The sequence below is a fragment of the Drosophila innubila genome (assembly GCF_004354385.1).
Source record: "Drosophila innubila isolate TH190305 chromosome 2L unlocalized genomic scaffold, UK_Dinn_1.0 4_B_2L, whole genome shotgun sequence".
NCBI classification, from domain to species: domain Eukaryota; kingdom Metazoa; phylum Arthropoda; class Insecta; order Diptera; family Drosophilidae; genus Drosophila; species Drosophila innubila.
Window position 1 is genome coordinate 5,622,490 of NW_022995372.1, and position 27,261 is coordinate 5,649,750.

Below are 27,261 nucleotides of genomic sequence, written 5' to 3' on the forward strand. Positions count from 1 at the left end.
CTACTTCAAATTGCAGACCTGGGAATTGCGATTGCGAGTGTGTTCGAGTACTCATATTCGTAATATGCCAGCTTGTCTGCATTCAACTTGATTATTATATTTTTTTATTGTCAAATTTTGTTTAGAACGCTTGCAACACGGGGCCAACATTTACCCTTGTCTCGTACGTGATATCCGATATCATCCTTCGCCGGACACTTTGGGGAATATCAAAGACACTTCGCCATTCACCTTCGCCCCTCAGTAACTCTTTAATCATATGTATTCTCATATGAGTTTGCATATTCAACGAGTATTCACATTCGTTTCTTTTCAATTTGTTTTCAATTCACAATTCGCTATTCTATCACATCCTTCGACACACACCTTGGCAGGTGTCATACCAGTGTGAAGAAGGACTCCTACTTACTCCTAAGGATAATTCTGACTTTTTGGTATGAAATAATATTTCAAATAATCTAAAAAATTAATTTTTTCAGTCGATAGTGCTCAAACAGCCTTTGATGTATTTTTAGACAGCCGAATAAGTTAAAAAATACTTTTTTTTTTATCGATAGTGTTAAAATTCAAAAAATCAATGAGCTGCATACGAAAAAAAAAAATGTTTTATAAAATAGATATATAGAAATATAGTACTCCTCGACTTGTGGATACTCGGTACCTGTTAAAGTATTTCTAAAAAAATTACTCTTTTTACTAAAAATATTTTTGTTATCAATTTACAGGTCAAGATTAATTTTTTCTTCCTTTTTATAATTTTATAGAGCACATTCATAAGAAATTATTATAAGAAACTAAGCTAAGTTTACACTTTAATATAACAATATAAATAAAAATAATATTTCTAAATATATTCTGAAATGATCTTCAAAATTGTGAATGTTCCTACATCTAAGCAAAGTTTCCTTAACATCCCTAAAAATTCATTAAAAATGCAGATTTTGGTTTAAATTTTTAATTGCTTAATAAATTTAATTTATTGAAAAACATAAAAATACTTAGAATATATGTCGGATAGGTTTTTGTTTTGCATTTGATTTTTTACGTTGTTTATTTTTTATTTGTGGAACATTAAAAGAAAATATATTTATTTAGCAATTGTTTTTGGTTTTATAGTTTTTACATACATACACATATGTATAAATAAGTTAAAAATTTATTAATTAGACTAAATTCATTGGAATGATATAATATCAAAATATTTGCATAGTACAGCGTTTAAAATTTCACAACTATCTAGAAGCGAAAACTTGGAACGTTTCTTTTTTAGCTTTTCGTTATATTTATATATTTTTTTTAGTATAATATTTAATTACATTTTACAAGTAGAACACGCATGATTCAGGGTTTCGATTTTGATTTGATTTTTTTTGCGCCTTTATATATAGAGTTTGATAACTTTTAGACGTATTGAATGTGGTAGCATCTTAGCTGTTATATATATATGTATATGTATATATTTAATAGAAATACAATCATACAAAAAACACACACACTCACACACACACATACAAATATTATTACTAAATAATTTACAGTTAAACAAATTCTTTTCGTGTGTATTGTTGTTGCTAGTTTGCTGAGAATTAGGGATTTCTTTAAGTTTTGGTATCATTTAGTATTTGTTTTCTTTGGTATTTCCTATGCAGTTTAGTAAATTTCTTTGTAAGATTTTTTTCTTGATATTTTTTTTTTTTGGCAACGATGGAAATTGTTCGGTTTAAAGTTTAAACTATTCAAATTGCATTTATTTCAATTACAATTGTAATTGCAACTGCAATATCAACGTGAGGCGGCAAATGGAAGTACAGTTCGAGAATTTGACTCAACTGCTATTGCACATGGATTCCGAGTGGATGGGATTGGGACTGGAACTGGAACTAGTTGCTGTTGTTATGCCAGCAGTGATACCTTCTGGCAATTCAGGGGATTCACCGGCGTGGCAGGTGCTTGTGGTGCCGCTGTCGCCTGTGGTGCCGCATTGCCAGTGGGGAGTCCCATCCCTGCACCACCTGCTCCCCCGCTCATCTCTGCAGCGGCTGCTGCTGCCGCTGCGGCAGACATGAAGTCCACCTTTCCCAGGTGGACACGCAGATCCGTGTGTTGTGTCTCCTTGTGGCGTCGCAGATCCACCTTGCGTTGGAAGGACTTGTGGCAGAGCTTGCAGGAGAAGGGCTTGTAGCCGGTATGCTTGCGGGAGTGTGTTATTAGGTTGGAGCTCTGGCTAAAAGCCTTGCCGCACACCTGACACTTGTGTGGTTTCTCACCTGCAACAATCGAAAGAGAAAGGCAGATGGGTTAAAACTTGAAATCGATAAGCGTTGTGCATTTTGCATTTCGCAATTTGCATTTATTGTCCTGCCTCCTCACAAGGCCAAAAAAACGGAAAGCAGTGCGCGCCATTTTAGGCTAAAACGAGACGAGCTTTGCTTTCATGGCTGGCAACCCCTCCTCTCCTCACCCCCCACTCACACATGCTCACAAATCGCCCTTCAACCCCCAAAAATGTCTGCGCTCTGAGTCAGACAACCTTCCCCATTTCATTCCATCCAAGTCCTCGTCGTCGTCATCTGCAATGGCGTCGCCTCTGCTAACCACATCCTGCTCCACTTCCCCCCTCTTCCCCTCTTACGCTCTCCTCATCTTTCACATTCCCACAACGAGCGGAGTTTTTAAATTTCAACTTTTTGGTTCATCTGTGTGGTGTTTTGTGGTTTAGCACTTAAAGACAACCACATAAAAATTTACAAAATGCTACAAGAAATTTTCCTTGGCAGGTTTTAAAGCGTTTCCATTTCCAAACGATTCTTGCTTTTATATTTCATTTATAGCACATTTTCATTCTGTTAAATTTTTCATTAGAGATTTGCTCTGTTATTATTTCGCTTTGCTTCTCGCCCTAATTTAACATTTTATATTCTTCTTTTTTTATGTCGAGTATTTTTGATGTGGTTGTTGTTATTGTTGTTGTGGCTCGTCGGCGCCAAGTGCTATCAAATTTTCATTTAAGATTTGATTTGATTCGCAGTTATCAAAGCTGACATAAGGCAATTTGAAAATGACGTCTGCTCTACAGAGATTCGAGTGCAATACAAATACGAGTAGAAATTCAAACTTGAAACTGAAATTCTTATATATAATCAGTATCTGTGTAGTATAGAGTCTTTGCTATTGGATTTTATTAGAAGGGTATTAAAATTATTTTTGTGTAAGGAATGCTGTCAAGTCCTGTTGTGCTGTGATATCATAATGTTCAGGTAACGTTATCATTTAAATCCATTTTAAGTATAGAAAAGTAAATTATATGAATAAAAATCAATAAAGTTGTATTGTGTATTCTAGTGAAACTTCTATTACATCTGGAGATGTAAACTTTTCTTTTTGTACTTTATTTTATTTTGAAGTTAGATTAACGGGTATTCTATGGTCAAGATCTCGTCTATAGCCTTTCTGACTAGTTTTTCTTCTGTAATTCGTTTATAATAATGAATAAATCAGCAATGCTTGAACTACAATTTTTTAAGCTGCACCAATATTTCTTCGAGTATAGTATTTGGTTTTGATATTCTTTAAAAAATAATCCTGAACAAAACAAATCGCTGAAATTCGATGAGTATAGACACGTATCATTCCATCAGTTTGTCTTTATGACAGTTCCCATAGTAGCACATATGCGCTTATCTATGGCAGAGATAATGTGGTAGAGTTTTCTATGTATATATAGATATATATATACGCACACACACAGGCAGGCAACAAAATAACGACAAAATGTTAACTTGAGTTTAATTTTGCGAGGGAAGAGTGAAAAGTGTATATAAAGTAAACATACTCACACACACAGACACACACTAAACAATAAAAGTTGCCCACTTTAGCATATAAACACACAGACAACTGTTGGGTTACCATATATACTTGTATATCAATGTAAATGTAAATATATATATATATATATATATATGTGTGTGTGTGTGTGTGAAGGAAAAGTATATAATGGAATTGCAGCGACGTGATTCTGAAACATTCGACCGTTGGGATGTGCTCTGATTCAACTTTAGCTCCTGTGCCATGAGTCGAAAGTGGCAGCAGTGGAAAAGGGGGAAGCGGGGAAAGGGGAGCGGAGGAAGCGGTAGCAGCTGTAGGAAAATGCGGAAACTGTAGGAAAAGCAGTAAAACAAAAGCAAAACACACACAAAAAAAAAAAAACAAAAAATAAAAGAAGAATGAAAAAATTGAGTAGTCATGCTGTAGCTCTCAGATAGGGAGAAGACTCGTCGGCTGCTGCCTCACGGAGCATGCCCCTCTCTGCAACATGTCTGAAGGGTATACGAACTTTGAGCTCGAACGCTCGGGGCACGTTCGTGCACTATCGGCACAAATAACGTCACGTAGTCGCAGAGATTATAGAGCAGCTTTTATTATTTATCACGGCAAACGAGCACAACGAACACTAACGAGACCCAAATCCAAATCCCGTCGGCCGACGGCAGCTGCTCAACACTGAGAGTGGAGCAAGCGATGAAGGAGCGGAATGGGGGAGGGGGGAGAGGGTGAGGAAATTCTCTTCTGCCTGCGCTAACTAACACTGCCAAGTTTCAACTCCCAAGTTGCGATATATAGTCAAGGCTTTGGTCCTGTGTGTATGTGTGTGTGTGTTTATGTGAGTGTGAGTTGGGGCGTATGAAAATTTTGGTTTTGGGGAAACGGGGGAGGTTTGCTTTAGGGTTGGGGGTTGCCGTTTTTCGTATGTACAGATTTCAAGGATTTTTATTGCATCACATTGTGGAAATTCTTTTAAATCTTTGCTTGCTTCTGCGCTGCTTTCTTTTACTCTTCTAATATCTTACGATTCCCTGTCTGTCAGTCTGTCTGTTCAACTGTCTGTCTGACTGTGTATGTGTGTGTTTGTGTGTGTATTTCTAAGCAGAATACTTGGCAAATCCTTTCAATTCAACACGTTTTATATTTCGCTTTGCTTTGCCTTTTACCATTTGTGTTATCTTTAACTCTAATCAAATGACGCATACGCCGCGTGGTCGTAACAAAAGTAAATATTAAAAAAAGTAAAAAAAACCGAACTAAAATTTAAATAGATTTATAAATCTAGTTTGATATACTACTGATATGTGTAGAGACTTAAATGTTTAAAATAATGAAAGCGCCTAAAGAGAGTTTTCAATTATTCAAATGTTTTTTTTTCCAAATTTATTTTTATCCAAAATTATAAAGCTGAATGTTTCTGGGAATTTTAAATATATCAATAAAATTTGTGATAGCTTTAAGCGAGCTTCAACTTATTGATTTTTTGTAGCAACTTTTTGCAGAATAAGTGGAGATTTAAAGTGGACTCGAAATAAAAGTCATGAATGAATAAACAAGCTGGAAAATGCATGCACTCACACACGTGTACTTACACACTCTTACTCATACACCTATACAAATATGCGAAAAATTTATTTGCTTCCGCTTTTATGGCGCATAAATTTACAAACAAAAAATCTGAGGCAGGAAAATAAAAAATGAAAATGCGAGCTAAACACAAAAAGCAAATAAAACGTAGCCAAACGTGAATGTCGAAACTGTACAAAAACAACAAGTGAAACAGCAACAAAAAATAAAAAACAGATGAAAAAAAGGAAAATGTTTGAGGCAAATCACATCAATGTGGAAAAATCTGCTGCCTTTGGTTATTGCTAGCAATAGACACGAAATGGACAAAAGCAACACAAAATAAAACGCAACAAACAGAAAAAATGGTTAGAGAATAACGAAGAAAATAGGAAAACAAAGCATAAAAGCAGAAGAAATTAAGGCTAGTCGTAAAATGGAGTAAAAATCGGACGAGAACTAAGCCACAGTTAAAGCCAAAAACACTAACGCAAATCTGAGACGTATCCTGAGAGCCCTGTCTATCCCTCTTTATAGGGGGGGATGGGGGGACTGTAGGGGCACACGTCCTAAATCGAAGACGCCAAGCGATAAAAATGTCTGAAATATTTTTCTGTCTCGCTGTCTTTGTATGTTGGTGTAGGTGTTGGTGTGTGTGTATGTGTGCAGAGTCATCTTCCACTGATTTGGCCAGACGCATTGCTAAATTCGAGTTGGGGTTGCGAAGTGGGCGGGTGGGTGTGGCTTGTTGGTTATTCTGAACTTGGGGGTTGGGGAAGGCTTATTAGAGGTTATTATCCTTGCAATTTGCAAAACTGATTTCATGGCAACAAAATGCGAAACATTTATAAAAAAAAAAGAAATGAAATAATATCATAAAATTATGAAATGTGGCAAATAAAATCAGATTTATAAGAATGGAAATATTACATTATAGAATAAAGGTTTACCATAAGGATAAACGATTTTTATTATTATTGAAAAGCTTGTATAACATTTAAAAGATTCACCTAAAGATTTATGTCAATGAGTCTACGAATATAAAAAAATTATAAATGACAATATAATCTATATAATTTATATAATCATAAGTATAAATATAAATATTCCAAGAATTCTAATAACCTTCATTTTAAATGAAAAGTTCAATCATTGCTTTAAATATAAATCGTAGTCATATATTATCAGCTTTAGTATTAGATTAGTCTACCACGTCGACCTTTGGCCATTGAGAATCGAAGGGAATAACGGTAGAAATCGATGGTTTTTGGTTCGTAATGGCGTCGCTTACTGTGCGGCGGCAGCGCAGTTGCTACTTTTTGGGCAGAGCTTTGTTGTTATAGTTGTGCAGCTATATAGGGGTGTATGCGCAACTCACACAGACACACACACACACATACAGAATCGCTGTCGCCGTCGCAGTCGCAGTCGGCGTGTCAGTGTATGCGTCGTATTTGTTATTCGTGTGTGTGCGCGCGTATAAAACAGAAAATCAAAATCTCTTGACTAAATTTTTCATTGGTCGGCTGTGATTTCTCTGTCCGCTCTCACCAGCTCGCTCTTTCTTTCTATCGCTCTCTCGCGCTCGCCTGCTCACTCACTCACTCGCGCGCGCGTTAAGGCGTTTCGGCAATGTGTATGTATGTGTGTGTGTGTGTGTCTACGGTTGTTGCTTTGTCGTTGTCTTTCCAATGCTTCTCCAAGCTTTTGTACATAGCCTCAACGTTGAATGTTGGTCCTCACTTTTGCCTTTTATCAGTTACATGTTTCGCTTCTATATATGTGTGTGTTGTTTGTATGTGTGTGAGCGTATTGGGTGCTGCTCTCTTGCGCTTCTCGGAGAGTGAGCACGCGTTTTATAGTTGTCGCTCTTTTCAGCTGTTTGGGGCTTTGCTATCAACGCCATCAGCTCCATTTCTGCACTAGCATTCTACTTACTATCACCCTCTTTACGCCCTCTCTCTTCACTCTTCCCCCTTCTACTCACTGTCTTCTGTCAACTGGTAAACTGTAATTGAAACTGCGACTGTGGCTTTGCCTGGTTATCGTGGTTCGCTCGTCTCTTTAATGGCGCCCACTTCCTGCCAATGCTTCCCATTTTGATTATATCCACTGCCATTCCCAATAATGCCATATCTTCCTCTTCCTCTATGTGATTTAAAATCTGTTGTTTATCGCATTAAAGTAGAAGCTCAAATCAGAATTTAGGCTCAGTACTTGAAGGTAACCAAACCACAGTGAAAACATTCTAAAAGCAACTTAAAAGATATTATATCAACCAACATTGTGTATAATATTCAAAAGATCAAAATGATCAATTATGGGTCCATAAAAAGTTCGTTTTATCTTTAATTGAATCCAATCAAAAATAGAAAAAATCCAACTTTTTTTAATATAAAAAAAAAAGAAATTTTAAATATAATCACATATTAATTTAAGACACCCAGTACGAAAGGAAAAATTAATCACCAGAAAGATTATTTCCTAAAATTCTAGACATATATATAATATTTTTCCTTTCCTTTCCCAAAAATATGATATATGCTTATGAATACCATATTTCTTTTCCAATTAAAGAACTTCAATCCCAATTGATATTAGAAAACTTTTATCGAGTGATGATCACTGTTGTTTGTACTTACCGGTGTGAATGTAGGTGTGCTTCTTCATATCACTCTTTTGATGGAATCGCTTGCCGCAGTAGCTGCAGGGATAAGGCCTCGTGTCGCTGTGGATGAGCAGATGGGTGGAGAGGGTGCTGGAGCGCTTGAAGCGTTTGCCGCACTGTTTGCACTCAAAGACCTTTTCCACATTGTGTACGGCCCTGAAAAAGAAGTGGAAAATAGCAAGTGGAAAGTACCGTTAGAGGACATACCAACTATTACCAACTAAAGCTGGCGGCTATTTGGTGTAATTAAAGCCCAGCTGGAATTCCCTGGAGCTGTGGCTACTGAATGTTAAATACAACCACAAAGCAAACATTTGGCCAGGCTAAATCCAACATTTCAGTTAAATTAAGTAACACAAAAGTGTCCCAGGACCAGGCACACTCATTAAGTATGCCACGCCCCCGCCTCAACTCCCTTGGACTGAACCTGGCCAAAATGCTTGTGGCGAGTGCTTTGCATACCTGTGCTGACTGAGGCTGACCTCATGGCCAAAGGTCTTGTTGCACAGCTCGCAGGCGTAGGGCTTCTTTCCATGATGGGTGCGTCGGGAGTGCACCTCGAGTCCGTGTGGCGTGGAAAACATTTTCTCGCACTTCATGCACGAGTACAGGTCGCTAAATTGATGCAGGCCCGGCCACTTGGCGGCCATGTGATGAAAATGCAGATGCGGGGGATGCGGCAAACCCAAATGTCCGGCACCGGGTGGCACGCCCACGCCCACTCCAACGCCCACACCGACGGCCGCTGCTGCCGCTGCCGCAGCTGCAGCCGCTGTGTTGCCATTCTGGCCAGCAGATTGGAGTGGCACCATCAGGCTGCGCAGCCGGAAGAGATTTTCCTGTGAATCCGGATGATAACTGCACACGGAAAGGAAAAGCGGAAAAGCCAAGGGAAGCATTAGTTAAGCACTTAATTAAGGCAGCTTAATTAGCACAGGTTGTTAAAAGTATGTGTCGTTTACACGGAGAGAAAAGCAGGCCAACTCTGCAATAAATATCATTATCATTACAATTATCATTAACATTAATATTATTATCATCATAATTGTTATTAATTTTTATACGAATTAGTAATTTGCTTTTTATAATTATTGAAACAAATATTGTATTATTTAATTATAACGATATCATAATCATTCACATTACAATTTTCAATATCTTCATTTATTATTTATTGTAATCATTGAAACTTGCTAGACATTGTAATTCTTATTTACATTGTCAACATCATTTTCATTGTTATTATTCGATTATATCCGATTATTGTTCGATAATATACAAGAAATATAACACGAGATCAATAGCCAATCCATCATTGATTTTTAATTCTAATAATTTTTTTACATTAGTAATATTGTTATCATTATCATCATTATAATTGTTATTATTATCCTTTACATTAGGACTATTTTTATATTTATTCTTGTTATAATGCGTATCATTCCAAACTATTTTTTGATTATCGTATCATTACAATAATTAATTACATTTTTAAAATTATTAATTCCACTATATTTTTATATTTTTTATGAGTAAATGTTCAATATTATCATGAAATTAATACTGTTACTTCTTCGCTTTCTCTCAGTGTAGTTTCGTCAGACACTCACCTTGCTCCAAGTCCGGATTGTTGTTGTTGCTGCTGCTGTCCCTGGTGAAAGGCAAAGGCGGCGAAGAAGGGCAGCGCTGGGGAGAAGATGGGACGCTGGAACATGGTAGGATCGTAGTTGGGCGGGTAGCTCTGTCGCATAGCCTCCAGCGAATTGGTGTGCAGTGCCAGGGCCGCACTCGAGGCGCCGGCTAGACCAAGAGGAGGACTCCGAGCACGACGCGACGTCGGCTCATCGCGACGCAGCAGAGCAGAGACTGAAAAGAGATCGGACTTCTTGGCGCTGCTGTTGCTGTTGGCGGTGATGAGGAGTTCGGAGGCGGACAAGGAGGCGGCACTGGGCGAACTAATGCTGGGACTGCCAGGCGGTGAATCCACCTCCAGTTCGACGGACGAGCTGCTCGAATGCGACCTCGAACGGGAGCGGGAACGGGAGCGAGAACGCGAGTGCAGGGAACGACGGGAGTGTCGGGAATATCGCTCATGACTGCTGTCCGCATCATCCATGTCGATCTGGGAGGAACAATGCGAGGCACTGCGGGATCTGGATCTCGATCTGGATCTGGATTGACGCAGTTGCTCGCTGGCACTCAGGTAGGGCAACAGTTTGGGTCGCTGTAAATGCTGTTGCTGCTGCTGTTGCAGCTGTTGATGATTCTTGCTCAGCATCGAGATGGAGTTGTTGTTGTCCTCCGCCAAGGTGACACCATGTGTGGCTAGCGCTGGCGGCTTCAAACCTGCGGCGGCTGCAATCGCCGTCAGTTGTTCAGTCTTGACCAATCTGCTTATGCTAAAGGGTAGCGCTGTATCTGAAAAACAAGGAGAGATTCAGCTATGAGCGAAATCAGAGCAAAACGGCAAAAACATCATCAATCACACACACACACACTAGCACTGATGCACCTGTATTACACACAGCACATACACACACACACACACACACACACACACACACACACACTCGTTCACAGTTTAACAGTTGGCAGCATATCAAATTTCAAATGTAATTATTTTCGTATTCAATCGCCTAATCCACCTTACATGACCATTAATTCACCCTAATCAAGCAGCATTCCCGTTCCCGTTCCCCCGTCCTCCCCTTCTATTCCCTTCCCGTTCCGCATCTAAAATCAACGCCATCAGCATCATCATCATCATCATTCGCATTGGACAGGCAACTATGTCACCCGGTAAGGCATACAGGGCGCAACTCCTGTTGCCACCCGACAAATTAACTCATAATCCAGTTCTACTCGCTTATGTTTATGCTCTGATATTAGAAAATTTATTTATTTAAAATTGTACAGCAATAAACCCTTCTGACACAGTAGTTCATATAATATTAAGTAGACATAACTGTTAGTTAAGCTTTAAATATAAGATTTGATATACTTATTGTAAGTCTCCCTTGGCGAAGATTCAATAAATAAAGGAAATGTAAATTTAAAAAAAAAAAATGTACATTAAATTTCCAAAAGAATTCAAAAATGATATTTTTTTAAATATTAGACTTTTTATAAATTTATCATTTTTGTTAGATATTTGTTATAATGCATTTCACAAAAATGATCATGAATTGCAAATACAGTTGAAAATTTAATACATAAATGAAAAAAATTTAATTAATGATCTAAAATGATAAGCTATCAAAATTATACTATGGCTTTAATTAAAAAGCTACAAATATTGTAAACTATGCTGGAATGATACATAGATAAAAATTAAAATAAAAACGTTGTACTTAGTTTTTGGATAAAAAAATTTATCTAGATATCATTTATTTCATCTGAAAATCTTAAAATAAGAAGTAGATATAGTACAACTAATTAAAATCATTAAACAGTTTTGAAATTGATTGGTAACTGCCAAAAAAAAATCATGAATACTGATTTCTGACATTAAATTTTGCTTGACGAAAACGTTATCGACAAGTGTGTGTGGTGTGCGTCAGAAGGCGCATGGCATTCTCAGATTCGACTGTCGAAATGGAATAATAATAATGTGCGTTTAAATAGAACATCTGTTCGGTCCACACTCGGCTAAATGGAGCATGACAAAACAGAAAACACACAAACAGGCGGAAAGAAGAAGAAGCGATGAGGATGACGACAACAACGCAGGCGCAAAAAAGTGTCAAAGGAAAGGGGTAAGATCTGTGGCAATGGCAGTGGCAGAGGCATGGACAGAGGCAGAGGCATGAGCGACTCCGAATCGAATGAATGAATACGCATCGCAACAAAAGAATAACAATTTGACAACATTCTAATTCGCCACGCAGATAAAAGTAACTGCGCAGGCAAAGCCCAGGGGCGGGAGAGAAAACGGTGAGCTGCAAAGAGGGAAGGGGGAAAACGGGGGCGGATTTTGATGATGCGGCTTTGATTGTTGCAGCCAGTGAGGCGGCAAACGCAAAGCCAAATAAACATAAACAAAACCCACACAAAACAGGCACTGAACAAGTTGAAAGTTCGCATCCAACAGATACAGATACTCGCTGGCTACAGCACAGATACAGATACATTTTGGGGTGTGGTACGGACAAACATGACGCTCTTTCTCTCTGGCGCCAGAGTGTCAAGTGTTTTTACTGCGTCGCTTTTGTTGTTGTGCCTTATTGTTGCTCGCTCAGTTTTTCTTAGTGTTTTTAAGTGCTTCAGCGAAGGGACTCAACAACCCACAACCCCCCCTACGTCCCACCCTCTACAACTGAGCGGATACATAAGCCAACATTCGCTTGTGGCTGCAACTGAAATAAGTTGCAAGGTTGTGGCACATCAAGAATATGGTATACAAGGTAATTTCGATAAAACATATTGGGTAGGGTTAGTTTTGACAGTAGTTCAGTCACTAGTTTTTAATCGGATTCAATCTAAAATTTTAATTTCGTGGACAACATAGAAAATAATCAAATATATATTTGTTTACATTTCTTAAAACAGTTTTCATAAAGAACCTCTCTTTGGAAAAGAAAAATTACAAATATATTTATTTTATTTCGCTCAATTTATATTATGCTCTTTCCATTTTTTATAGTAACTAGTTTCCTCAAGCATTTAAATTTATATTATTTTCAAAGATTACTTTAGTATTTGATTTTATTTAATTAAGAATATTTATCACATGTTCCAAAACGCTTTCTTCATTTATCAAGCTTTTATTAAGCATAAAGTCTAAATATGTTTTGCCCTTAAAATGCCATTATTTATTTATTTTAGAGATTATATAAATAATTTTATTTTATTTTATTAATTATACATTATTAAAGGTTCATTCTTTAAATTTAATTATTTCAAACATTCTCTCAATTTCTCAAGCTCTGCTAAGCAGTAAAAAGAGTTTCATTGCAATTCGCCACCCATAAATATTATCGTGTTGAAATCATTAGACAGAAAACAATCAGACTTATAAAAGGGGAAATCTGACCCCAACAACCTGACTACAGTTTCCATTTTAGAGCAGGCAAATTTTAATCATCGCCATTACAACAAATGTCAATTGCAAAACCCTTTATTCTAATTATGCACACAATTGTCCCGGGAGCATTCTCATTTCATTCGCTCGTCCGCAACACCCAAAAAGCAGTGAATACCCGAAACACACAAAAATAAAATGAATACTCCATAGGCCAAAACGAATTGCAATACGAATGTGAATACAACCACCAGCTGGAGTCACCAGTTATTATTATTGTCGCTCTGTGGGAGAAAGAGAGAGATGAAGAGTAAGAGCAAGAGAGCGAAAGAGAGATGAAATGCAAGTCGCCGAGTTTCAAGTATTGAATAAGAATTGTATGAACGAAAATTGGAAACGTTTAACGTTTGAACGCTGAAAATTTCCGGCTTGGTGCGAAAACCAACCCTGGAGACAGGGAGACAGACAACAGGGGGACAAAGAGACAAGTGGCTCAGCTTTGATGGCTCTGGTGGCTCTGGTGGCTCACGTAGGCCGACTTGTTTAAATGATAATAATAATGAGCTTAAGCATGTGCTCGATGCCTTCTCCGCAGGGTGGCAGTTACTTCAGGGCTGGAAGCTGACAGTGTAAACAGACGACACGCGCAGCAGCAACAACAGAAAAGAAGAGTAACAACAACAACAACAACTACTAATACTACAACAGCTACAACAACAAACCGCCCACTCGCATACACCCATTTGGCAGTTCTACGACCCTGGAAATACCCGGTCTTCCGGCAGTAAAGTCATAAATTTGTGCACATTAGACATAGCCGTCGTCCAACCTTCCCTTTCCATTTCCATTTCCATTTCCCTCTCCCTGTTCCCTGTCCCCGTCTACGGTCCATGCTTGCGAGGGGGGATTCTCTAAACTCCGGACGTTGCTCGACCACCCTGCCATGTGCCGTGTGATTCCGTTGTTCATCTGGTTTTATACGCCCGGGAGCAATATTCACGCACTCCACGCACTTGCCAAAAAGGTAAAATAATTATTCGACACTGCATGGTAATTGAAATCATTGTTATCCTGTTTATGCACCCTCTCTCATTCCACAATTATATCCCCTCTTGTGCGTCGCCCATATCAATTGACGGGCTTATGGCAGGATTATAATTGTTTTGTCTCAATTTTGGTGAGGGAGCCTTTTTGGCAGTTAGGTGATAATTATTTCAAGCTCACTGTAATCAAATTCATAATAATTTGGAGCGTCTGAAAATGAGTGTTGTTCATAGAAATCTTAAAATTATCATTTAAATGTTGAGCAATTACTTTCGTCACTAGCGTGAATAAAACACAAGCTACCTATCTTTAAAATTAATCTGAGTTATCCCTAAAATTGTATAAAATTTCTTCTGTTTTTGTGAATTTCCTGATTAGAATCATTCTTTCTCGTAATCAACAATTGTAATTATTATCCAAAAAATTTCTTTGCTGGTTTCTTAGAGAATTGATAAAGATTCTCCATTACTCTTTTACAATACGATACAATCTACTTACTTTCTTTTAGTATTTAAATGAAAATATCATTACTAGCGTAATTTTCTTTCAACACTTGTATAAAGTTAAGAAATACGAGTTAGCATCACTTTTTTAGACCCTCTTTTCTAAGGAAACAAATATATATTTTTTGAGAAAACTTTTCCATCCGATCTACAATTTCAATTTCATTACTTTCGTGAATAATGTGACTCAGTTGATTTTTATGATTAACAATGAGTCGATACAATTATAAATTCACACAATTTGAAAAATTGATAAATGATTAATCTATAATGCTAATCGCATTGATTATAGTATTTGATTCATTTTAATTCCATTGTATCAGATGATTAAATTCCTGATCGATTTTTTTTTTTTTGGAAACATTCAATCTATGCATAATTTACAACATTGTTGTGGATTAGTTGCGAGTACATTGACGATATCAATGTCAACCTATCAAATAAAAGGTGATAGAACAGTAGTTGAAGGGGGCTCTCGTCTGTCCCATTTATACTCATAGAAATAGTGGTCATAATGCATAAGTTGGTTCATAGTATATGGCTATAAAAAATAGCCGCTTTCGGCAAATATGAAAGCAAATCGAGTTGAATCGAAACGTGGAGGCGAATAATAATATAGAACAATATAATAAATATTGAGCTGAGGTCCGATATGCCAAAAGTGGGTACCATAAACTGTGGCCGATAGATTAGGGCCATGATTTGGTCACTGGCTGACTGGACTCAAGTGTGCATATGTGTGTGTGTGTGTGCTTGGATGCATGATTTACGAATTCGTTGAGATTTCGAGTTTCGATTTCGATTCTGATTATGAGCCATGCCAAAGTAATGTGTGGTGACAGTGGCAGTCTTAAGAGGGTTCGAATCCTGACCATAATCTCCACTCATGCTCCACTCCAATCGGCATTAGATGGGGATTGCGTTTGTCAAACAAGCAACAGTTGCTGTTGCTGTTGTCATTGCTGTTGTGTTGCTGTTGTCGTTGCTGTCAACGTTATCAGCAATTGTTGCTGTCTGTACTGTCGGTTTGCTTTGAAGACACTCGACAGCTAGTATTGCAATTACAAATTACATATTTATTTTTAGACTGCAAATCAATCATCAGTTCAGACGGACAGACTCTGGCTTATGCCAATGCCAATGCAGTGACTGTCCAGAGCACCCTCTAACCAGGCAGCTGGTCCTACCCCTACACCTACCCCTACCCCTGCCCCTACACCGCTACCCTATCCCATATTGCACACCCCGTTTGGACGCTTATCGCAGAGCTATAAATCAGAAGGCTATCTAAACTTTAGACTCTTGCCCTGATAAATGACATTTAATTGGTGCACGTTTTCACTTTTTAAGAATGAAGAAAACGATCGTCAGACTCACTCGAGTACCCCTACCAAAATTCAAGATCATAAACCAAAAATTTTTATTCGACAAATATGTTGTATTTGTTCTTGTTGCTCAGGTTTTATTTTAATAATATATTATATCTATCGCCTTTCTGTTTATTCGCTTCGTTTGGTATTTTTATGATGCACTCGGTAGAAGCTTCTTTATTTGCTTAAATATTTTTGTGATTTCTTTTTTTCGCTAGAGCTTATTGATAACAGCCATAGCTATATTGCGTCTATATAATAATATGGCACACTATTTCCTGAATACACTGAAACTAGCTGAAAATTATTATTTTAAGAACAATTCCCTTTTATGATCTCATCAATATCTATAGTTGTAATCGAGGTCCAAAGTGTATTTGAATGAAAATTAATTTGGGGCATGCTATAGATTGCTCATGGTATAATTATGGTTAGGATTGTGAATTCATATCAGGGTCATAAGCTGATATCGACTGGTAGCTTTTGTGAGGGTTAAGTGTGATATCAATGTCGATATCGTAGAAATCGCAGTACCTCACATTGCGATAGATATACACCTTCTATATGGATATAAGTACTATATAGATCTATTGATAATATTTTCTGCTATTTACATATTTATTCGTGACCTGGGACTGTTGCAACGGCTTAAAGGGTTTCGATTTCACACCCGAAATTGATTTACCTTTGTCAAACATTGTAAATACGATAAACCGTATCCCGAAAAATAATAATAATCGTATCGTAAATAATGGTGGACTCTTATTATTTTTATAATGTGGCATCTACTATCCGAGACATTTTTGCGGTTAACGCAACTTCAACCTCAACTTCTACTTCATGATGTTGTTGGTTGTTGTTTACTTATCGGTCGTGTTTTACGATACTTTTACTCTTTCAACTTTACAACAGGGCGAGGATATTGACATGTTTAGATGTCGTTATGTATTTACCTTCGGATCGTAAATCATAACGCGTGTGCGGTGTGTGCGTAGTTATTAGCGGCCAAGTAGATATAAATGTATCTTGCAGATACACATACATACTTATACACCTATACATGCTGTTGTTGTATATTATGTGGTTGACTGTTATTTATATTTGTTTTTTTTTTTTTTTTTGTATTTTTTGGTATCTTTATAGATTTACAATGCCCAATTTCTTCGTCTACTTGGGAGAAGTTGAAAGATATACGACAGCCGTTGAGCGCATATTCGATGAGTTGCCAATGATTACGACGTGTGCCATAAACATTTCATAAATATTGCTCTGATTTTCGTTGCGACAATTTGTTATTGATCAATAATGTATACGATTATTAAAGGGGGCAGAGGTAGTTACACTGCGCGAAATTGAAAATTAAATTCATTCAATTATTAATACTAAGAAAGAGAATAAGCCTAAAGAAATAAATAGAACTATTTAATCTGTTATTTTAGTAGAAACTTGCAAGCAAATATACTGAGAGATTTTGGAACTAGCTAGCAGAAACTTTATTTAAATCAATACATTAAAAAATACATTTACTGAACGACGACACAGAACATATATTAATTAACGGCTAATATTTATGATTTAAGTATGGCTTTTTTGAAATAGTAAAATATACAAATTATGTTGTTAATAATGAAAATATTCCAAATAAAAATTTTAATTTATTGTAATAAAGATTACCTAATTTATTAATTGATTTAATAAATTTTTCTTTTATACTTATGTTTTCAGCTCTTTTGAATATTAATCTTTCTTTTTGCTGAGTGTATAAGTACTACGTGTGGCATATAAAAAAGTTGTTGAGCTTGAGTGGTTCTACGAATGCTCTATATTCCACAGCTTGAGCTACTAATCGATTGTTTCAATTGCTAACCCAATTTAGATTACGAACATAAAGAAAGTAATCATCGTGACTAACTTATGGAAACTATAGAATATCAGAATTCTACAAATTTCAAAACAAATTGTTAAGTATACACGTGTAGGGAATTGCGATGTTCAGAATGGCTATAAGCAAGAGTTGACTTCCAAATAAATTTACAACAATTTTGGCTTCGTAAATTTTATAGATTGTTGGCCTATTGCCAGTTGCTAACACTTGGCTGATTAGAGAGCTCTTGACTCGGTGATGTGGGTACGTAGATGGGTGCTATGGATCGATTTATATATTCGATAGGATATTTAATTGATTCGAATCGCTGTTCAATTGTTTGGTGTGATTGAAAATGGCTTAAGAATTTATTATTGAATTTATATCGCTCAAATTTAACGTTATATATATTTAAGTATAGGGTATATATGAGTACACATTTTGAAGGAACTGATATCATTTGACAACTATGCATAGCTGAACATCATTACACTATATGAATCAGTGCTTTAGGTTTTCTGATTAGGCCATTTGATCTCTGACCAAGATGACTCGCAACGACTCATAGTCTAGTATTGTAGGTTGGGGTTCTCTTTTAAGTACATTGTCGGGGGCGATTCTCCCTCCCTCTCACTCTCACTGTATCTATTTTTCAGACGGACCGTGGGCAATTTCAATTTAACTTAATTCGTGACTCACCCACGTTATACTTTGCTCTACGGTGTCTACGGTAACGTAACCCAAAGTTTTCAACATTAATTGAATGATAACCATTTGAGATATGGAAAGAGGGACGGGGAATAGACCCCAGAGATGATGATGATCCATTTGGCGCAAGCGACAATTAAAATTGGAAATCGAGACGGAAATTAGTTGTGTTTGACCTTTTTCGCAAGGTTAGACACAGGCATTTATAGAGCTCAATTCTGTTAAAAAAAATATCTAAAACTGTTTACTTTAATAATATCGGAACTGTTTTTTTTTTTCTGTGCGAAAAACTTTAAGAGAATTTAATCACATTTACTATGAACTTGTTGAGATTTTTGTAATACTTATTCTCCTCGCCCTTTTTTCAGTTCGCTTGGGGAAAATCCTTGCGATGATTGTAAAACAGCGACAACTCGACAGCAGCGGCCAATCAGTCAGCCAGCAGCGGGAAAATTGTGGAAAAAACTGTGAGGAAACTGGTGGAAAGTCGAGCTATCATCGCGTTGCTTCGCCAATATTTTACCAAAAAATATTTCAACAAACAGAGCGAAATTCATTTTCGCACAACAAAAAGCGACAGAAAAAATGAAAATGGAAAAGCGAAAAGCACAACAACACCAAAAGAGAGAAAACCTGAAAATGGCAGAGAAAAAAGGAAGCAGAGAAAAACGTGGCGCGCCAAACGGAATTGAAAATTCTCTACAAGTGTGTGAGTGTGTATCTGTGTGCGTGTGTGTGTATCTTTGTTTCTGGCATATCCATGTCCTGACTGTGCCTGGCTCAAGCTGTAGAGCTAAAAACATATCCGTTGGATACATGTAATGCCGGTAAATGATATCCGCTTGTCGCCTGACACTCTCTGTGTGTGTGTGTTGGGTGTGCGCACTCACATACACACTCATTCATTCATTCATTCAATGTTCCTAGTTGAAATTCAACTGCGATGGCGACGACAACCTCGACTGTCAGATACACACACACTCGCACACACTCGCACACACACACTCGCACTCAAACAGATTTCATATCCACATCCATCCATATGCCTGCTGTCTGCTGTCAGTGTATCTGTATCTATGACTTTGCCTTGCCGTTGTCCATTCGCATTCGTTTCCGTATCTGTGGTTCGCTATGGATTTTTCAATCCCCGATATCCATTTTTCCATCTCTGTCTCTGTCCAACTGTCGGTCATGTCCGCACGGAAGATTTGCACATTAAGCGTCGCCACATACAAACGGAATAATGAATATTTTCACCGCACTCCCCACGTTGCCCCACACCGTCCCTCAACCCGTTCTCTACCCCTTCCCATATGCATATTGGTCGCAGCATTTTCCGGGCTTTCACGTTTTTGGCCAGCACACAACATTTTTTTCAATTAAACTGACAGCGTTCTGGGCCTTGTTGGTGGCTTTTGGCCATTGGCCGTTGTCTGTTTGCTGTTCGCTGTTCGGTGTTGACCATGGCCAGAATTGCCATATTTTAAAATCACACATTATTCAAATAATTTTTAAAAAATTTCATCATTCATCCCATTTTACCATGTGAGATATGTGGCAATATTTTTAATTAACTTGGGAATATGAAATGTGGAATTTGGGGGAACAAAAACTGTGTCCCTTCAACAGAGTCCTCAGCTGTGTGGGCATGGTGGGTCACAGTGGGTCAGTATTTCAGTTAATTGAAACTAAAATTTTTTAAAATTATAAATATAATAATATAAATGTTAACATTTTTAGGAGGGAATTAAGCCTTTCTAACCCTTGACAATTAAGATAGCTACTTTACGTGATTGAATTTTGTTATTTGACACCATGACTGTAAATATTTTAAAATTTTTCACTATTAGGTATTTTTAAAATGATTACATTCAAGTATTACATTTATGCGATTTACTAAATTCGTGATCACATAAATAATATTCATAAAATAATTTAAATTATTGATTGATTTATGATCCCGAGCTGATAATAAAACCCAGAGTAAACATTTTAAATAATTTATTTTTTTTACGTATATGTACCAAGATTGAAAAAAAATCGTGCATAGATTAGAAATCTTTAATCAACAGATGCGTACTGATTAATACTTCAGAAATTATATTAAGAGCCAATTTTATTGGAGTTATATTGATTATATTGACTACATATGTGAAAAATGTTGTTTATATTTTCAGTTGCAAAATCAATTTATGCAATTTAATTAAAGTAGGAGTCTATGAATAACTCATTCTTTAAATGTGGCTTAAAGTATTTTTTGTACAGATTTATGGTGTATTCAGAAAATACTTGAAAATGTGTTTTAAGATTTGATGGTAGATGTCTTAAAAAATTTTGAAAAAAAGTTTGAGTAATTTTTGAATATTGAATATTGAATATTGAATATTGCAAACTTGGTTTATAGGTTTTTTTTATTCGCAATAAATAAGAGATTAAGTTTTAAGATAAGGGAAAAGCTTACAATTTTCATACACACACTTTATTTCTATACACAGTATGTCAAGCAACTGTTTAAACAAAAAATAAATAAACGTAATAGTTTTTATGGTTTTTTTTATTATGCAAAATAAACTATGTGAACTTTGTAATCTTCACAAAAGTTGCTTGACTAACTGTATGTATTTATTTAATAATTTTTCGACCATGAAATAAATTAACTTGTAAGCTAATAATAAGTTATAAAAGTTACTAATTATATTAAAATTTACTCCACTTTCGTCTTTAACTTGAATTTAAATCTCAATGATTTCATGCTGTTTTCATTTTTGAATAAGTTGAATCTTGCTTACCGTCGGCACTTCGCTTCTTGGGCAGCACCGCCTTGAAGGCGGACATGGGCGCGTAATCGTGTGGAGAAGTTGCCGCCGTCGGCATTTGTTGCTGATGATGATGATGTGCATCCACAGTGATTTGGGCTGGTTGCATGCGTTGGTGCAACAGCTGCGTGGGCGAGGGAATCGCGGCCATTGTGGTCAAGGCGCTGAGATCGCGCACCTGCAGCGAGGCGGATGACGTGGAGGTTGATGGCGACGAGGATGAGGAGTGCTGCTGCTGCGGACTGGCGACAAAGGGGCCGCCGGGAAAGTCAGCTGCAATTGCGGGCTTAAAGTTGCCCAAACTGTAATCGATGGGCAGGTGATGCTGTTGGGTGGGGGGCGGGGCAGCGGAAGTGGCCGGATGCAGCAGATGCTGATGCTGGCCAGGCGCTTGCATCTTGCCAACGTTCATGAGTTTCTAATAATTATTAACTTGATTTGAATTATTAAACAGTGCACTCGAAGTGACGCGACGGCATGGGCAATTGTGATCGCTATCGGTGTCGGTATCGCGATCGGTATCGCTATTTGAATCTGATTTGCACTCGCGACTTAAAAACGGTAAATGGCAACGGATACAGAACAGATTTCTTTTGGTTTTTTAAAAGTCACACGCGCCGTGCAAGCAGCTGCTGAGCATTACTGTTATGTTCGGCGTCATCGAGCGGACTAAACCAGTAAAAGTTAATCACGGCTGGGCGCTGGACGTCGAGTTGGAAGTCATGGAACGCGCACGCTGACGCTGACGCCGGCGCCAGCTGAGACTGAGACTGAGGCTGAGAGTGAATCTGGCTGCTGACAGCAACAGCAACAGCGACAGCGACAGCAGCGAGTGCGAGAGCTGCGGCCCCTGCACTTGACACCGCGTCTCAATTGGAAGGGGGGTGAGGTTGCTTGCTTATCGAAATACACACGCAAATTCGACTACTATTCCAATTGTTGCGATTGCGATTTCCCAGTCAAGATTGGAAGAAATCAAGTTGAGCGTCAACGTCGACGTCAACCGCGTAGTCAGCGTTAGCGAGAAGCTGTGCGGCGTCAAATGAGAGCACCTACAACACTCACACACACACACAAACCCACTCAGACACGAGCTGGCACTCTTTGCGGTTGCAGTTATTCGGAGAGCGAGCGACCGTACCAAGAGCAAACGCACCGTCTGTGTGCTTCAAAGCACAGCGACTGACGAAACAACGACGAAAACGAAATCGAAATCAACAGACACGCTCTCTTTGGTGGCTTTGATAAGCAGCGTGAGAGAGCGACAGCACCCACCACCAGCAACACCCAAGTCATTGAACGTGTGAGAGCGAGACGCATAGCTGCTGTTGCATTCCAGTTGGAATCACAGCTGGAATGCCAAGTAGCCCACCACCATTGCAGCTATTGCGTGCTCTTACGCTCTCTCTCTCACTCTTGCCCGCATACGCTGCCTCTCCTTGTCTAACGCATGGGGCAGCCTGTTGATTTTGGTATACGCCCATTTTCCAGATGGTCACGCGTAATCTGGATTTGGTAATGCCTTGGTACTTGTTGTTGGTATTTTTAGTGCGCATACCGCTTTGATTCGTTCAAATCAATGCGCCACTCACGGGTTGGGGGGATTGCCGACTATGGGGAGTTTGATTGTGTGTATGGCGTGTGCTACGGATTGGGATTGGGAAGGGAAAGGGAAAGGGAAAGGAAGGAAAGATGGGGCATAGGGTTGTTGCCAGTGTTTGGATCACCTTTGGTTTTTGGGCTCGTCCTCCATTGCCATCGGGTTGTAATCGTTGTTGTCTTTTGCAATGCGCAGTCCATTCCATTTTCTAATTTCAAGTGCTTTCTGGCACCTCACTCAAGTGTCTCTTTCACAATTGACTGCCTGCAATTCCTCCACCTTCCCTCTTTCTACCGAACACACACACTCCAGCCACATTAACTTTTTGACTTTGACTTGCCACTTGGCAAATCCCTTACGGCTCTACGTTCAATTCTTGCTGCCATCAAACTGATCAGAAATAAAAAGGAAACCAAGGAGACTCTTAAAAATTGCGCATAGCAAATGAAACTAGTTTAAATAACTTTGAAATATTAAATATTAGTAACAAAACGGGGCCGTAGATCATTTAATAAATTTTGCTTTGTATTTTGAAGTCCAAGAATTTGAAAATTCTTCACAATAATTTTTAAAAAAATAACATTAATTTAAAAAATATCCAAATATTTAAATTGCACATTGAAACTTGAAAGCCTTATTAAAATGTTTATTGTATTTTTAAGCTTAGAAATATAATGTTTGTTAACTTACATGTTAGTAATAATTTTTCCATATATTATGACGATAACTTATATCAATATATCAGGCACCACTGTATAATTTTCATGGGGAATTGAAGTCTTGGAATATTAAAATTAATTACAATAGTAATTAAGATAATATAAAATAACTAATAGAATTTCAAAATTTAATAAAGTATTTTGGGTGTTTCTTAGGTTCTTGGATTATTAATATAACAATTGCTAACTTTAATGAAAAAATAGGTTATTCAAAATATATGGAGCTCCTTTTAAATCATTTTAGTATTTTATTAAATTTTCTCTACCTATAACAAATTCTTCATATTGTATGTAGGATCCGATTGTAGCCCCAGTTTAACGGCAACTATCGGAATTGAATGAAATAGTGACACTCTTGTGCATGTCAGCCAGATTTGTGGTTGTCTAATTGAGTCTTCAGCAAGTATGGAGAAATTTGGATGGGGCTGACGTAGAGCCTAAGTTGTGGTGCCCCATGCTAAATTTAGTGTGTAATTCTCGAAATCGTTGCCATGTGTTGCAGATGGCGCCCAAGTTGAACTGGCACAAATATGTTATTTAGCATACTCTCATGTTTTGTGACATCAAGCTGGGATCTGGGCCGAAGAGCAGCTAAAAATCTGTGACAAAAAATTGGTTGTCGCAGGGAAGAATCGTAGAGAAAGGGGGAGCTCATAACACTTATTTATGTGCATGTTGAAAGGGGAGCATTAGCTCGCTGTGTTTGTAAATATTTGTCATAATTTTTGTAGGGGAATGTGAGAAGAACATATGCCATATAGGGGCACAGTCTCGATCTCAAGTCTCGAGGTCTTCATTTGGGAAGCATTTAAAATTATGTTGTTGTTGTTGTTGTTGTTGCTGCTGCTGTTGCTGTGCTGTTTGTACTCACTGTACTCAGTCGGGCTTTTAATGTCGCAATTAAATGCATGAGTTTTAAAAAATTAGATGCTTGTCCAAATTTATTATTTATGACATTCAAAAAGCTTCACTGACATATTCTAAAGCTGCTGAGAACACAACAACTCTCCCTACTACGAAATGCTTACATAAGCACACAATCAGTATTAAGAAGGGAAATCTGTTTTTTACTTAAGCGTTTCCCTTATAATTTTCTTAGTTCCCATTTAATATAGAAATCACAAGTGAAAGAGGAAAATAATATCAACAATTTGAGCTATTTTTATAGTTTAAGCGAAAAATAAAACAATTTAAATATAAGCTTAAAGTGGCATAAAAAAAACAACAAAATGCATTATTTCAGCAAAGCTCGACCTCGATGTCGAAAAGGTCATGAAACTGTAATTAATCAAGAAATATTAATATTAAACATATATATATATAACTCCCAGAAACATATACTTTTTAATGGTACATAAATACATATAAACAATGGCTTCTTGGCTCAAACGATTGTGAAGTGTACTATGACATAGTGGCAATATTGCCCAAGAATTATTTACCCCATAAAGCGTTACAAAATGCAATAAGTCTTGAGTTAAGCAAGAGTCAACAATAAATTACGTATACGACATGTAGTTAGCATGGAAGCAGATAGCAATGAATGAAAAGATTCTACTTAAGGCAACATCTAAAGAAAATACCATCTATTGAATCGGTTATGTTTAGAATTAGGTAGGTTTTGTGACTGTATTAAAACGATACGTTACGCATATAATAAAGACCTAAATGAAGTTTTACAATGGCAATAAAATATATTTTTGACATGAATTTTCAATCAGAATTTTAATAGCCCTTAATAATAACATGGCTATCAGTTATCAGCGCACACAATCGGTTATCAAAGTAATTTTTGGTGCCGAGAAACCACAAACACAACCACAACCGTAGAATCGATCAACCGCTCAACGCAATCGTCGTACTGATTGCCCCGTGTCCATATCCGTCTCTCATTCTCAATGCACTCATCGTAAAGAGGGAGGGGGTGGGGTGGTGTCCAGAGGTAGAGGTAGTAGCGGTGGTGCTGGTGCTGGTGCCAGTATTACCTCTGTGTGGTGGCAATATTCCACCACCGAAAGCTATAAATAAATTATTTATTGCTCTCGACTCCAGTTGTTGTTGATTTAGTGCCTCTTTATAGATCGATAGATGTGTGGACAGCAACCCAATGACTGGGATCTGGACTGGGATGCATAAGCGGGACATAGACACCTTTAACTGCCATGCAACGGGTAACATTTAACATTTCACATTTCTCATTTAGGAGCGGTACCGGAGTCGGTCGAGCCTCCTCCTGTCCATCATGGAGTGCGTAGAGTGTGCTCTTATCTAATCGATAGCATTGTTTGGTCACAGATCGATAGCTTGCCATTGCGACTGGCCTGATAGGACCATATATATCGCCCAGAGGCGGCAGATTGAAATAAAACTCCGGTTTTATAGCCCCCAACAAACCCTAGACCATTCACCAACCGCAACCACATACGTTTTCATACTATGATACAAATACTCTATATACATATATTTATGGCCCGATTTACCCAAACAGCAATTTGTATTGTAATTATTGACTCTTTTTCGGTTTCCTGATCACACTGGAAGCTTCAAGCTGCAGATACCTTGAGTGGGCCGTGGTTACCAGCTTTTCAAGATTCCTAAAAAAAAAAAAAAATTTATTTATATGATGAAATCCTTAAAACTTACATTGTAGATACATTTTCTGAATATTATATTATTCCTACACCACATGAAGGGCTCCCAATTTAAAGTACTACTTTTAAGTAATTAAAAGATCACGAATACAAAATTCATTAAAAAGAATTTTTAAACTCACTTTATATATAATGTAGCTAGAAGAACCGGTAAAGAAAATATTTAAGAAATCATTTTAATACAAGTTTATTCCCTAGTCTCTATCCCTATAGTTCATTGGATCTATAATAGAGCAATCAATTGGGTAAATGCAATGCAACTTTATTGATTGATATTTGTATAATTTACAACGTGTAAATGTAAACAACAAAGTCTGACTGTCTGTAGATACAGACTGACTATGTATATGTATAATTCTGTAAGCAATGGCGACACTACGTCTGGTCGAGTTTCAGACTCGTTTGTCGTCTCCTCGAATACCCACTTTTATTGATAAGTTGTAATTATTTTTATAACTCGATTCTTGTTTGCTGCCACTAACTTTACCGAGAGATAAAAATCCAGATACACGATTACTCGAACATTATTTATTCAGCAGATTAATCTGAAAATGTAAAGTATACAAAGCAACTTTCAACAGTCAACAATATAATGATTATGTGATTAAAATATGTATAGTATTTATAAAAAAGTACTGCTGACAAGTTGATTTCGAATCAAATTAAGATTAATTTTAAAGATGGTTACATCTTATATTTAGTTTATCTCTAGTAAAAATTTAAAAATTTTATTATTTTCCAATCAAACAATATTAAGGACTTTCGGCAGGTAATTTTGATCATTAAGCATAATACCAGATTACAGTATCATTGAAATTCTGAATACTTTATAATGAAATTGTTAAAAGACTGTAACTCAAAATTTGATATTCATTAGAAATTCTGATTACTATATTTAATATTCTAA

General features: G+C 37.3%; 1 protein-coding gene across 2 annotated transcripts; it reads right to left on the bottom strand.

The window, feature by feature from the left end:
• Positions 1-1,390: 1,390 nt before the first annotated feature.
• LOC117781696 (zinc finger protein Gfi-1) lies at positions 1,391-22,541 on the bottom strand. Of its 2 annotated transcripts, none has more exons than XM_034618502.1 (5): positions 21,447-22,541; positions 9,670-9,708; positions 8,522-8,917; positions 8,034-8,215; positions 1,391-2,267 (listed from the first exon to the last, which is right to left on the bottom strand). In XM_034618502.1, exons 1-5 carry the CDS (start codon positions 21,794-21,796, stop codon positions 1,894-1,896), a joined length of 1,341 nt encoding a protein of 446 aa, XP_034474393.1. In that variant the 5' UTR covers positions 21,797-22,541; the 3' UTR covers positions 1,391-1,893. The 2 variants fall into 2 exon arrangements, with proteins under 2 accessions (XP_034474393.1, XP_034474392.1); XM_034618501.1 differs by having other exon boundaries at positions 9,670-10,477; positions 21,358-22,541.
• Positions 22,542-27,261: the final 4,720 nt, after the last annotated feature.

Bases quoted from the DNA above. Each gene is read 5' to 3' on its own strand.
- LOC117781696 (XM_034618501.1), bottom strand. From the start codon at position 21,796: ATGAACGTTGGCAAGATGCAAGCGCCTGGCCAGCATCAGCATCTGCTG. The intron at 8,918-9,669 runs GTGAGTGTCTGA...TTCCGTGTGCAG, and splicing joins CAATCCGGACTTGGAGCAAG to TTATCATCCGGATTCACAGG. The intron at 8,216-8,521 runs GTATGCAAAGCA...CTTCTTTTTCAG, and splicing joins GTCAGCCTCAGTCAGCACAG to GGCCGTACACAATGTGGAAA.